Raw genomic sequence first — 11,419 nt, forward strand, 5'->3', positions numbered from 1 at the left:
TTGAAGGGAAACCTCCAGGTGGTGGTGTTCCCATGTGTCTGCTGCCCTTGTCTTTCTAGGTGGTAGTGTCGTGGGTTTGGCAGGTGCTGTCTAAGGAGCCTTGGTAAGTTCCTGCAGTGCATCTTGTAGATGGTACACATTGCTGCTACTTTGATTCAGGGGTGGAGGGAGTGAATATTTATGCATGTGGTGCCAATCAAGTGGGCTGCTTTGTCCTGGATGGTGTCAAGGTTCTTGAGTGTTGTGGGAGCTGCACTCATCCAGGCAAGTGGGGAGTATTCCATCACACTCCTGACTTGTGCCTTGTAGATAGTGGACAAGCTTTGGGGAGTCAAGAGGTGAGTTACTCGGTGCACGATTCCTAGCCACTGACCTGCTCTTGTAGCCACAGTATTTATATGGCTAGCCCAGTTTAGTTTCTGGTCAATGGTAACCCCCAGGCTGTTGATAGTGAGGGATTCAGTGATGGTAATGCCATTGAACATCAAGGGGCAATGGTTGCATTCTCTCTTGTTGGAGGTAGTCATTGCCTGACACTTGTGTGGCGCGAATGTTACTTCTCACTTGATTGCCAAATGATTGCTGATGATTAATAAAATAGAAACATGTAAAACAAAATTTATATGATATGCAACATTTTATTTTGTTCCAAAAATAGCAAAATGTATTTTAAGGACACTAATATGCAATTAATTGCAAAGTATCTGGCAAATTCACATCCAATACACAGACTTCAGTTTTGTACTGGAAGTACAACCATTCACAACCCAATTTATCATTCAATCAATTTTCATGGACATTAAAATAATGCTTCCTTAGTGTAGATTTAATGCCACTTGCACTTAAGACTTATAAATTCTATCTAATCATCTGGTATGAGGAATAAAGTAAAGGTAAATGCTATTCTGCTGTTGTTATTGTCTGTCTGGACTGAGATTTAAACTCAGTCAATACCTGAGCAGCTGGGTAATACAGAACTGACAAACACAGCATGAAATATGTCTGCGACACTCAAAACCAGCGTGAAAAAAAACTCATTGATGCAAAGATGCCAGTTCAGATCACAATCTACAAATATTCAATCTTTAATTTGTATTGAAAATAACATCTCTTTAAAATAGACATGCACTTCTCACATAAATACATTTCTTAAAAGTGCCTTAAAGTATAAACACATGATAGAAACCAATGCTCTTTCAAAACCTTGTTTCTGAAGCTCCACACCTTAACTTGTTACCTAAAAATTCATCATTTTCAAAACTTAGATTGTTATGAGATCTTGAGATCATAAGTAATTTCTCTTTATTTGTATAACTGCTTTTTACAGCAGCCTGTGGTACAGGTAGCGTGTCCATTGGATCTTCTTTGTTTTCCAGTTTCACATAACCCTTGCTGTTACTACGGTCAAGCCTTGGCCAGCTCGGGTGCTTTCTTTGCTCTGCTTGTACCGTAAGCGTTGTGGAACCTCTCTCCAGGTCCAAAGACTTTGAATGACAGGACAACATGTGAAGGGAAGTGTTTGATCCAAACTCTTTCTTGGGGAAACTTGGTGATAGAAATATTCCCATGGATGCACAAGATGCATTGAGCGATTTTCCACCTGTTATAGTGGTTTTGCTTCTTAACAAACGTGGGTTTGGTGGCTTATAGGAGTCATGAATATCAGTTGACGGTACTGTTAGAGATGTCATTGATATATGTTTAACCCTACCTTTACTGAGGTCAGAATCCTCTGTGATATTGTCAAGTTCAGGCTCATCAATCACACAGTTGTTAAGTTTAATAACAGGGAGTGTGAAAGCACTGATAGATGATGAAACAATAGACTTTGTCTCACACTTTTTGAGATAGCTACATTTCTCTCTTTGAGATTCTGTCTGAAGCCTGTAGCTGGAGCCTGATGGTGTTAGGGTTTTGGGGTATAAGAATGTATTAACATCCTTAGGTAGGCCATCCTCTTCCTCATAAGCATTCCATTTCTGTGGAGTGATTCCATCAGTATGTGACCCAGAAAATGACAATAATACATTAGCAGCCAGCTTTGCAGCACATTGGTTGTCAGGACATTTGACATCAGAATTCCCAGGGTGGCCAATCCAAGCCCCATTCATATGTCTTTGCTCTTTAATTCTTTGGCTATGGATATCAATGACAGTGGAATAAATATCTTGCATATGTATTATTTTTGTTTCTTTGTCCCTATTTTCATGTAGAATCGCATTAGCACAAATAAATATAAATATCCCTATCCCCATGGTAAAAGGGCCAATCATTTTCATTTTATCAGAATGTAAGTGCTGTTCAAAAAACTCCATTAATACTCCAGCATGGTCTGTTATCACATGAGACCCATTATCTGGAATTCCAGATTTTGAAGCTACAGGATATTTCTTATCTACCTCCTGTGGCCAATAGCCAAGGAGAGCCATTGCGATCCCAACCATCAAGATTAAAATTCCAAGAAAAAGGAAAAATCCTGAAGGTGAATAGAGTCTGATTTTGCCTCTTACTACAACAACATTGGCATTGGGCTTACGTTTAGGTCTCCTTTTCTCTGGAGCAGAGGATGGAGGAGGAGGATGAAAGTGCTGTGATCTAGCCGAGTCCTGTCTCTTCAGGGCTGCCAATCCTGTTATTACACCCCCTGTTGCTATCATAGTGTTGTCTTCTTCCTTGAATGTAAAAATAGGATAATATAATTTCAGATAATAGAGCTGAACTTTTGTCAATGCGCACAAGATGCATTCTCCAAATAACCATCTATAATAACTCAAAACTATTATTCCCAGGGGGTCTATTGATTAAGTGATAAAATGAGGGACATCAGTTAATTAAATGAGAAATTCATATTGCTTCAAATTTACTATTAACAAAGTATTGCACAGTGATACCAAATGCATCCTTCTTGTCCCATTACACTAAGATGTTTTAACTATATTAATACCCAATAATTAAAAAGAAAGCTTATTATGGACAACCCAGTTGCAACAAAACACTGGGCATAAATTGGCATTGTGAAAGTTTGCACTTGGTGATTCCCATGCTGGGTTAAGCATTTCTCTGGTCACTAACTGTACTGACATCTACATCAGTTTGTGAAGATTTCTTCGGTTAGGTTAGGTACTTCTAATGAAATCAGAAAAATCTTAATTTCAAATGTGTTTATTGTTTCATTAAAAATATCAAAGAAAAAATTTGCAACAATGCAGTAACAATTGTGCTGCACATAGCAACCAGAGGAATTCTTACCTCTTGCTGCGTGACCATTGCAACCAAACCATTGTGGGCATATAGTACATGGAATTAAACACCATCTCCCCACAGAGAAATGGAAAATTGAAGCACAATCATGTTAAGCAACTCTGATAAGCAGAGTTTTCAGAGTCTTAATGGTCAATTATCACATTGACTTCTTGACCATGAATGTGGGTGGCACAGAGAAGCCGCAGGATGGGAAGAGGAAAAAAATTAAGTTCTTTGGATGTTCAATAGTTAAAATAATAATTAACTGCTTTTGTAGCCTTCAGTCTTGTGAGTTGATGGTTTGCTTCTTGACGGTCAACTGTGTTAAACGCCGCCCGGTGTGTTTCAGGAGTCCCACTCTGGTATGGCTGTCTCTGCCACATTTGCTGTGGATGAAGGCAGTGGGCCGAGATAATGCAGAATTCACTAGCATCTGTCTTCTCTAGTCCCTCTTTTCGGCCAACTGAGCATTCCACTTTTCCTTGCCTCTACCAATTCTTCTCCAGTCAGCCTCCAGTGGTCAAGTTCATCAGTAATGGTCTCCCATTTTGTCTGGGTCAATGTCTATCATCTTCATATCTTGCTTACAGCTGTCCTTGTAGCAGAGGTGTGGACATCCAGCAGATCATGATCCAGTGGCCAGTTCATTGTACAGAAGGTTTTTTGGATATATGGCCGGCATCCATCCAGTGAGTGTGGTCGAGCCAGTGCAGATACTGTTGCTTTGGTAATGAATATCTGCTGACAGAATTAGCATGCTTCTAGACTTTGGAGTTGGTCACCTTGTCCTGCCAAGAGATGCATCTGAGACAGCAAAGAAGGAATCTTCGGCCTTTTCGTCTACCTAGCATATGTTGTTCAGCTCTCACCATCGTAGAGGAGTGCACTGAGGTCTCAGTCTTGGTAGTTTCGCAGTTCGGTGTTCTTGGTCAGGTTGCTGACTCTTCGCACTCTATTACTCAGACATAAACCTGCAGCTTTTGCAATGTGAGTGTTGATTTCAGCATCAAATGACAGATCCCTGGTGATTATGGAGCCTAGATACATGAAGCTATCAACAACTTCCAGCATCAAATTGTCAATGCTGATTGATGGTGGCATAGCAACTTCCTGGATTATGGCATTCATCTTCCTGCAGATTAGTAATTAAATTCGTATAAAATTTGAGTGACAATAGCAAATTGTCACTGAGGACTAGCTTCAGGTCTATTTCTGAGAAATCAACTACGAATTTCTTCTTTCCAACACCTTTTAGGAATGAGAAATAATTTTCAAGTTGTTTGGATGCAGGTCACTATGAAAAATTATGCTTTATACAGCTAGCACTAAATATAACATATGAAACTTGTAACTTAAGAAGTGTGTAAACAGTTATATATTGTTAATAATTTAGCAATCTTCACTTTAAATTTAGAGAATGCAGCAAACAGTTATGATGATGGAGGAGCAGATGACCTGCTAATTTGGGCGCATTGTCATGGTAAAATTGCAGACATTATTGCGGTCTTGTGTTATATTTGACCTGGGAGTTCTTTGTATAGTCAGTAGCTTCAAAAGCATTCCATTTTCCTTGAAATACACAGCAGTTCCAGGGTAGGAACATGTCATTTGGCCCAATCAGTCCATGTCAGTGTTTCCCCTCCATGCAAGCAAATAATTCTGGTGATACTTATCCGCCCAGTTGCCATGTCACTTCTATCAATTTCCTTCAGTCTAATCTTGAATGTTGGAACAATTTCTGCCTCAGTACTGTCTCTGGAAGTGAATTCCACTGGACTCACAATTGTTTAAAGAAGTTTTTTTTGCCTTCAGTTCTAAATCTCTTACATTTGATCTTGTATCTATAGCTCCTCATTCTTGACCGTTTAGCTATTGAAAATAATCTGCTTCTATCTCCCGAACTATTATACATTACCTTGAATACTACTAGTTCTATAGAAGACTATGAGAGGAAGTAAAATGTTTGAAATGCTAGCATTGCACTACTTTCTTCACCTTACACTTTAGCGCAAGTATTAGATTGCTTCGCTCCAAAATCATATGCTACTATGAACTGCTTCAATAAGTACAAATTATCAACTCAATAATTGTGGCTTTGTTCTTCTTCTTAGGCAGTCCCTCGGGATCGAGGGATGACTTGCTTCCACTCCAGTTCAGTGGATCCTGAGATGGCTGATAAGTGCAATGCGCGATCTGCAGACACTGCCACATGTGGGCCAGGTGGTGCTTGGATGGTTGGGTAGATGAGTTGTTGGGAGGTTTGTGCGCTCTCTCCAATGCCTCAACTTCACCTCTGCATGTTCCTGAAGAAGTGTCTCTATGTGTTTGGTGCCTTCCCAAATGAACCATCTCCATTTTGGTCGGTCACAAGCCAGGGACTCCCATGAGTCAGCAAAGATGTTTGAACTCTTCAGGGGTGGTTTGAGGACACCCCTAGGGTATTTTTGTTGTCCTTCTGGAAGCCTCCTCCCATGACCAAGTTTTGAATAGAGCAGTTGCTTTGGGAATCTGGTATCAGGCATATGAACAACATGTCCTGGCAATGGAGCTGGTTTTGAATGGTTATTGCTTGGATGCTGGGCATGTTGGCCTGGGAGAAGATGTTGCTGTTGAACTGTCTTTCTTGCTACCATATTTGGAGGACCTTGCAAAGGTACCACTGGTGGTACTTCTCCAGTGCTTTGATGTTCCTGCTGTAGGTTGTCCAAGTCCTCGAAGCAAATAGGAGCATGGGGATCACTGCTGCACAGCAAACCATGGTCCTAGTCTTGAATTTGAGATCCTGGTCCTCAAATACTCTTTTTCTCATGTGATTGAGGCTGAGCTGGCACATTGGAGTGATGAATTTTGTCATCTATGTCTGCTTTCGTTGAGAGGAGGCTTCCAAGATATGGAAAATGGTCTACATTTTCCAGGATCTCATCATTGATCTTACTCGACATGGGGAGGTTTTGTGCTGTGGGAGCTGGTTGGAAGAGGACCTTAGTTTTCCGGGTGTTTATGGGATTTTCAATAAATATCCAGAATTGTGGCTTTAATAATGACTACAATAACATAAATACAAGTCATGTGCTTTGGGGAAATTTTTCATAAGCCATCGCATGACAGTTAATTTTGTTACACACTGGGTTATGGATCCTTAGAATAATCCTCATGGCTGACGAAAGAAACAAAATACTTTTTAACCTGTGGTCCACTAAGGGCTGATCAAAAAAGAAAGAACAACAAAATTGCAACAAAGTAAATATAATTGACTGACATGAAATGAATAAACTGATGTTCTGGAGTTTGGAACGGAAGTCTTAACCTATAAGATAAACCAGTGTTATGATACATGTGGAACATGCATTTAACATATATAGACAGTTAGATCATTTTTTGTAAAGAAACAAAATCTAAATTTAACCTGGAAGATTCAATCTGATAATTCCAAGATTGCTAATGTTGAGAATGGTACATTGGGGCAAATGTTAAAAATTGCATTAACTGGTGATTCAGTGGCTGTAATGCTTGTGGTTCTTAAAAATAATTTGCATTAATATTGTGCCTTTAACATGGTAAAAAAGTCCAAAGGCACCTCACAAAAGTGTAATCACACAAGAATTTACACCAAGCCAATGAATGGGATATTAAGATGCCTAAAAGATTAACTTAAATAAGATAACTTTTCATGAGGATCTTAAAAGAGAAAAGGTGGAGAGGTTGAGGGAGGGTACGCCGATGTGGGGGGCTTTGATCAAACAGGCGGAAATTTAAATTTCAGGCACTGCTGGACTGAGAGTCAACAGTCTGGTTTAGCCTGAGAAAGTGCTAGTGGAGGCAGATTGTGGTGAGAGTATGAAGTTTGTGACTTAGGCTAAAGACAATGTCTTCGGCCTTCACAATGTTTATCTGGAGAAAACGGGCTCATCCGGGATTGGATGTCAGACAAGTCGCTGACAATGCAAATGCAGTGGGGAAGTCAAAAGTAGTGTGATTAGGTAGAGTTGTGTGTAACAATGTAGAATCAGTATATATGTAGAACCTGACATCATGCCTTCAGATGATGTCTCAGCATGCAGCTGAGAAAAGGAAAGGGTTATGGATAGATCGTTGGGGAATTCCAGAGGGAAATGTGTGGGATTGTGAAGACAGGCCATTGCAGGAGATTGTCTGGTTATGACTGGATAGGTGACAGTACAACCGGAAAGGGGCAATCCCACTCAGCTGGACATCAAAGCAGAGACATTAGAGGATGACAGCAAAGTTGATAGGTAGCCCTTCATCAAACACAAGCACTACTTATTTTACTTTATGCTTTGCCTGAAGTGGAAACGTTGCCAATTGCACCGTGGTCACAGTGGAGAGAAAGTTATCAGTGATGACTTATTTTGCACCACCATCTGAATTGACAAAGGAAAGACATTAACAGTCCTATAAATGTAGCCAAATAACCAACCAGTGTTGGTGATACTTTGGTGTAATATTAAATACGGACGAGAGAAATTCTGCATGAAAATGAAACTGAGTGAAATGGAATAAACCAGATAAGACTGCAGGAGCTATTTTCATACTTACTATTAATGTTCAGCAATGGTTCCTTTTTTTTAGTCTAGCCATTCTAGTTCACATCAGTGATTGAAACTCCTTTGTTAGAAAATTCCACTGCCTGTGACTCCGACTGAGGTACTAACCAACCATCTCTCTGCTAACGTGGTAACTATCAATTCTAGACGAGGTCAGTCAATCTCTTTCTTTTCAAATGATATTTTCCTTCTTCTAGCTGTACCATCCATTATTTAAGTCTTTAGAGGGTTATATTGGATTTGGATTGAGTTAATTAAAAATAAATAAGAATTGAGCCATGTTTAACTTTCTATTAATATTTCTGAACGTTTCCTTTTTTCCCCCAAATACATTCCATTAACCATGTTCACTTCATTTATAATGACAAAGCGAGATTGATTTATAATCTGTAAAACTCACCTGAAATTAAAAGAACAATTTTGGGGATAAAAGTGATTTAAACGCTGAATGAAATATAATCAATAACAAGTACATCTTTATAGCACCAACAATATCAAAATTAAGTCCTAGGTAAAGGTCATTTGTTCCCATTCCAATTATGCCCCGCACATCAATGTTTATTGTTTACCGGGGTTGTGCATGTTCCTTTAAAAAAAAAGAGCCGATTTGCTGAAAGGCTATGTGGTCCTTTGAGTGGAATACAGTCCTGTCCTGTTCCAGCCGTTCTAACAGACTCCGGGAGAACCGCTGTGGGGCTTGCTGTTCAGGTGGTTTCACGCACGAAGGGCTTCAATTTCCAATTCCAAGATATTATTTGTATCACTATTTAGGTCAGAGCTGCAGCGCCTCGGAAACTATACGGGGATCCTCTCATTTCTTCTGGTCGCCAGCCTAAGTCCTAATGTGTTATTTCAATTTGCAACAAGTACCAACACGGAATCGTCTTTTGCAGCTAGTAGTTTGATATCCTTCCAATTCACAAGCTTTGGGAATCCACCTCACATTTGACAGCAGCCGTTTCACCACTTACTCTATAAAAAGCTATTAGAAATCAACACAGAATTAAAGAGACACAGTCACATAATCTATCCTCATTTACACTTCACAGCAACACCCTACGGCAATCTGTTCTCGCTGTTAGTTTCTTATATAATGCACGCTAAATAGTCTGTTTCTCTGGCACGAAGGGAGGTTTTGGGTTTGTATATTTTATCGCCTTCGCATTAAATGTGAAACTCTCACCTGGATGAAAGAGCGAGCTCCTCGAGCATATAATGCTGCTGTCCGTGTCGACAGGTTGAAACCGGAGGAAGGAATCCGTCCACCGGAGCGCAATCCTATTTTAATGTTGAGCAAAACCCGTTTACCAAATCGAGCTCCTCAGAGTACCATCTTCATGATTTAAACTTTCTCTGTGGTGTGGTTACATTTCTGCCTTTCTCGGAACGACCCTTTAACTGGATGGAAATCGCGATTTGAAACAATTCTGACTCCCTTCGCTGGGTTTCATTTTGGCGATTTCGAGCTGGACTCGGCTTGTGCCTGCAGCGATTCCCAGGTTTTAAAGAAAGCTGTCACCGCTTTCGAGCCAGTTGCACAAAGAGGCGACAAGATCCGAGTTTGCCCATACACAGCCTGTAGGGACTAGATAGAATGGAATGGTCACATACAGTTACTGACTGCCCTGTACTCACACTACAGCTCAGCCCACATCGCTGCAGAAAGGCGGGCAAAAAGTTGACTTTATACCACTTCAGGTCTGCAAAGCGAGAGAAAAAAATACATAACCTGAAATTATCAGTATTAGCATTTCAAGTTATTTTCAAATGGCGAACTCTTCAATAAAGGGTTAAGATTTTTCGTAAACTTGCTTTCTGTGATCAGTTGCTACTTACTTGATCAGACTCGAGTCCTTCAGCCAAGAATGTTTTCTCCTTTGGGTTCCTGGTTAAGATCTTGCTCAGGCTAAAAGCTGAGTTTGGAGGTGTCAGGGAGCAAAGAAAACTGGGACTGTTAGCCACCACGTGATGCTTCCCGTACAAGGAATGTGACGCACATTAAAGCTAGGAGCTTCTCTTTCTGTCTAGTGTTCACACTCTCCATTCTCCTATATACCTCCAGCAGCTTCCATCTCGGGTTGGCGCTCATTGGTTATTTAGATTTCCTACGCCTCATTTGCGTTATTAGAGCATCTTCCTTCCATCACCCCCCACCCCCGCCGCCCCACTCCCACATCAATGTTTGAAACCTCCCTGTGAAAGAGCTGGACAAGGTATGGATACCATGCCCTGAATGTGAATTCACTGGATAAGAGTTCAGCCCATGTCGTCCAATGCTGTAAGGACACTGACTGACTGCTATACTGCCGATTTCTCATTGGCACTGGAGGCCTCGCACAGCAAAGTAACCAGTCAACAACAGCTTTTAGTTTTGGCTCTCAAGTATCCGTTACGAATACTTTCCAGTCTTTAAAACGTTCCCTTAACAAATAACAATTAAACTCAGGTTGATCTTTTTGTGATTACTTAACAATTACGAAAGAAAACTAGCAATAAACAAAAACAGACAGTAAAAGCATAAACAAATATATAAAAATGAAAAAGTAGCTAAAGTGAGCATTGGTCCCTTAAAGGATGAGACTGGGAAATTAATAATGAGAACTGAGGAAATGGCAGAGGTTTTGAACAAATACTTTGTATCTGGCTTCACAGTAGAAGACAGAGAAAGCATCCCTAGAATAGTAGAAAATCAACAGGCAAAATGGAGGGGGTGGAATTATAAATACAATACCACAAACAATCTACAAACTATAAATACAAACTTTAAATACAATCACTACCACTAGAGTAAAAGTAATGGTAAAACAATGGGACTAAATCTGACAAGTCTCCTGGGCTTCCCTAGATTCTGGAAAGGTTGCAGTAGATTGAAAAGCTGCAAATGTAACACCTTTGTTCAAGAAAGGAGGGAGACAAAATGCAGGAAACTATAGGCCAGTTAGCCTAAATCTGTCATTGGGAAAATGCTAGAAACCTTTATTAAAAAGGTAGTAGCAGAGTATTTAGAAAATCACAATGCAATCAGCCAGAGTCAACATGGCTTTGTGAAAGGGAAATCATGTTTGACAAATTTGTTAGAGTTTTTAGAGGATATAACAATCAGAGTTGATAAAGGGGAACCAGTAGATGTAGTGTATTTCGATTTCCAAAAGGCACTCAATGAGGTGCCCACATAAGAGGTTACTACTCAAGATAAGAGAATATGATAAAGGCAAAATACTGCGGATGCTGGAAATCTGAAACAAAAACAAAAATTGCTGGAAAAACTCAGCAGGTCTGACAGCATCTGTGGAGAGAAAGACCGAGTTAATGTTTCGAGTCCGTATGACTGTTCTTCAGAGAATATGGTGTTGGGGGTGACATATTAGCATGGATAGAGGACTGGCTAACTAACAGGAAACAGAGGGCGGGATTTTCCTTCTCTGCTCGCCGAAAGTCAATGGACTTTTGGCTGGCTGCCAAATCTCCCATCATGATGAGGCTGGAAAGTCCCAGCCAGAGAATTGGATAAATGGGTCATTTTCAGGTTGGCAAACTGTAATTACTGGAATGTTGCCAGGATCAGTCTAGGCCCTTCAATACGTTAATGGCTTGGATGAAGGGACTGACTG

General features: G+C 40.3%; 1 protein-coding gene across 4 annotated transcripts; it reads right to left on the reverse strand.

Annotated features, from left to right (window-relative positions):
• Positions 1 to 618: 618 nt before the first annotated feature.
• On the reverse strand, positions 619 to 10,061 carry tmem200a (transmembrane protein 200A). Of its 4 annotated transcripts, none has more exons than XM_078542117.1 (3): positions 9,645 to 10,061; positions 8,992 to 9,508; positions 619 to 2,668 (listed from the first exon to the last, which is right to left on the reverse strand). In XM_078542117.1, exon 3 carries the CDS (start codon positions 2,655 to 2,657, stop codon positions 1,197 to 1,199), a length of 1,461 nt encoding a protein of 486 aa, XP_078398243.1. In that variant the 5' UTR covers positions 2,658 to 2,668; positions 8,992 to 9,508; positions 9,645 to 10,061; the 3' UTR covers positions 619 to 1,196. The 4 variants fall into 4 exon arrangements, with proteins under 4 accessions (XP_078398243.1, XP_078398242.1, XP_078398241.1 ...); XM_078542116.1 differs by having other exon boundaries at positions 619 to 2,672; positions 8,992 to 9,393; positions 9,645 to 10,060; XM_078542115.1 differs by having other exon boundaries at positions 619 to 2,672; positions 9,645 to 10,060.
• Positions 10,062 to 11,419: the final 1,358 nt, after the last annotated feature.

Source organism: Cetorhinus maximus, chromosome 5, assembly GCF_964194155.1.
Source record: "Cetorhinus maximus chromosome 5, sCetMax3.hap1.1, whole genome shotgun sequence".
Taxonomy (NCBI): domain Eukaryota; kingdom Metazoa; phylum Chordata; class Chondrichthyes; order Lamniformes; family Cetorhinidae; genus Cetorhinus; species Cetorhinus maximus.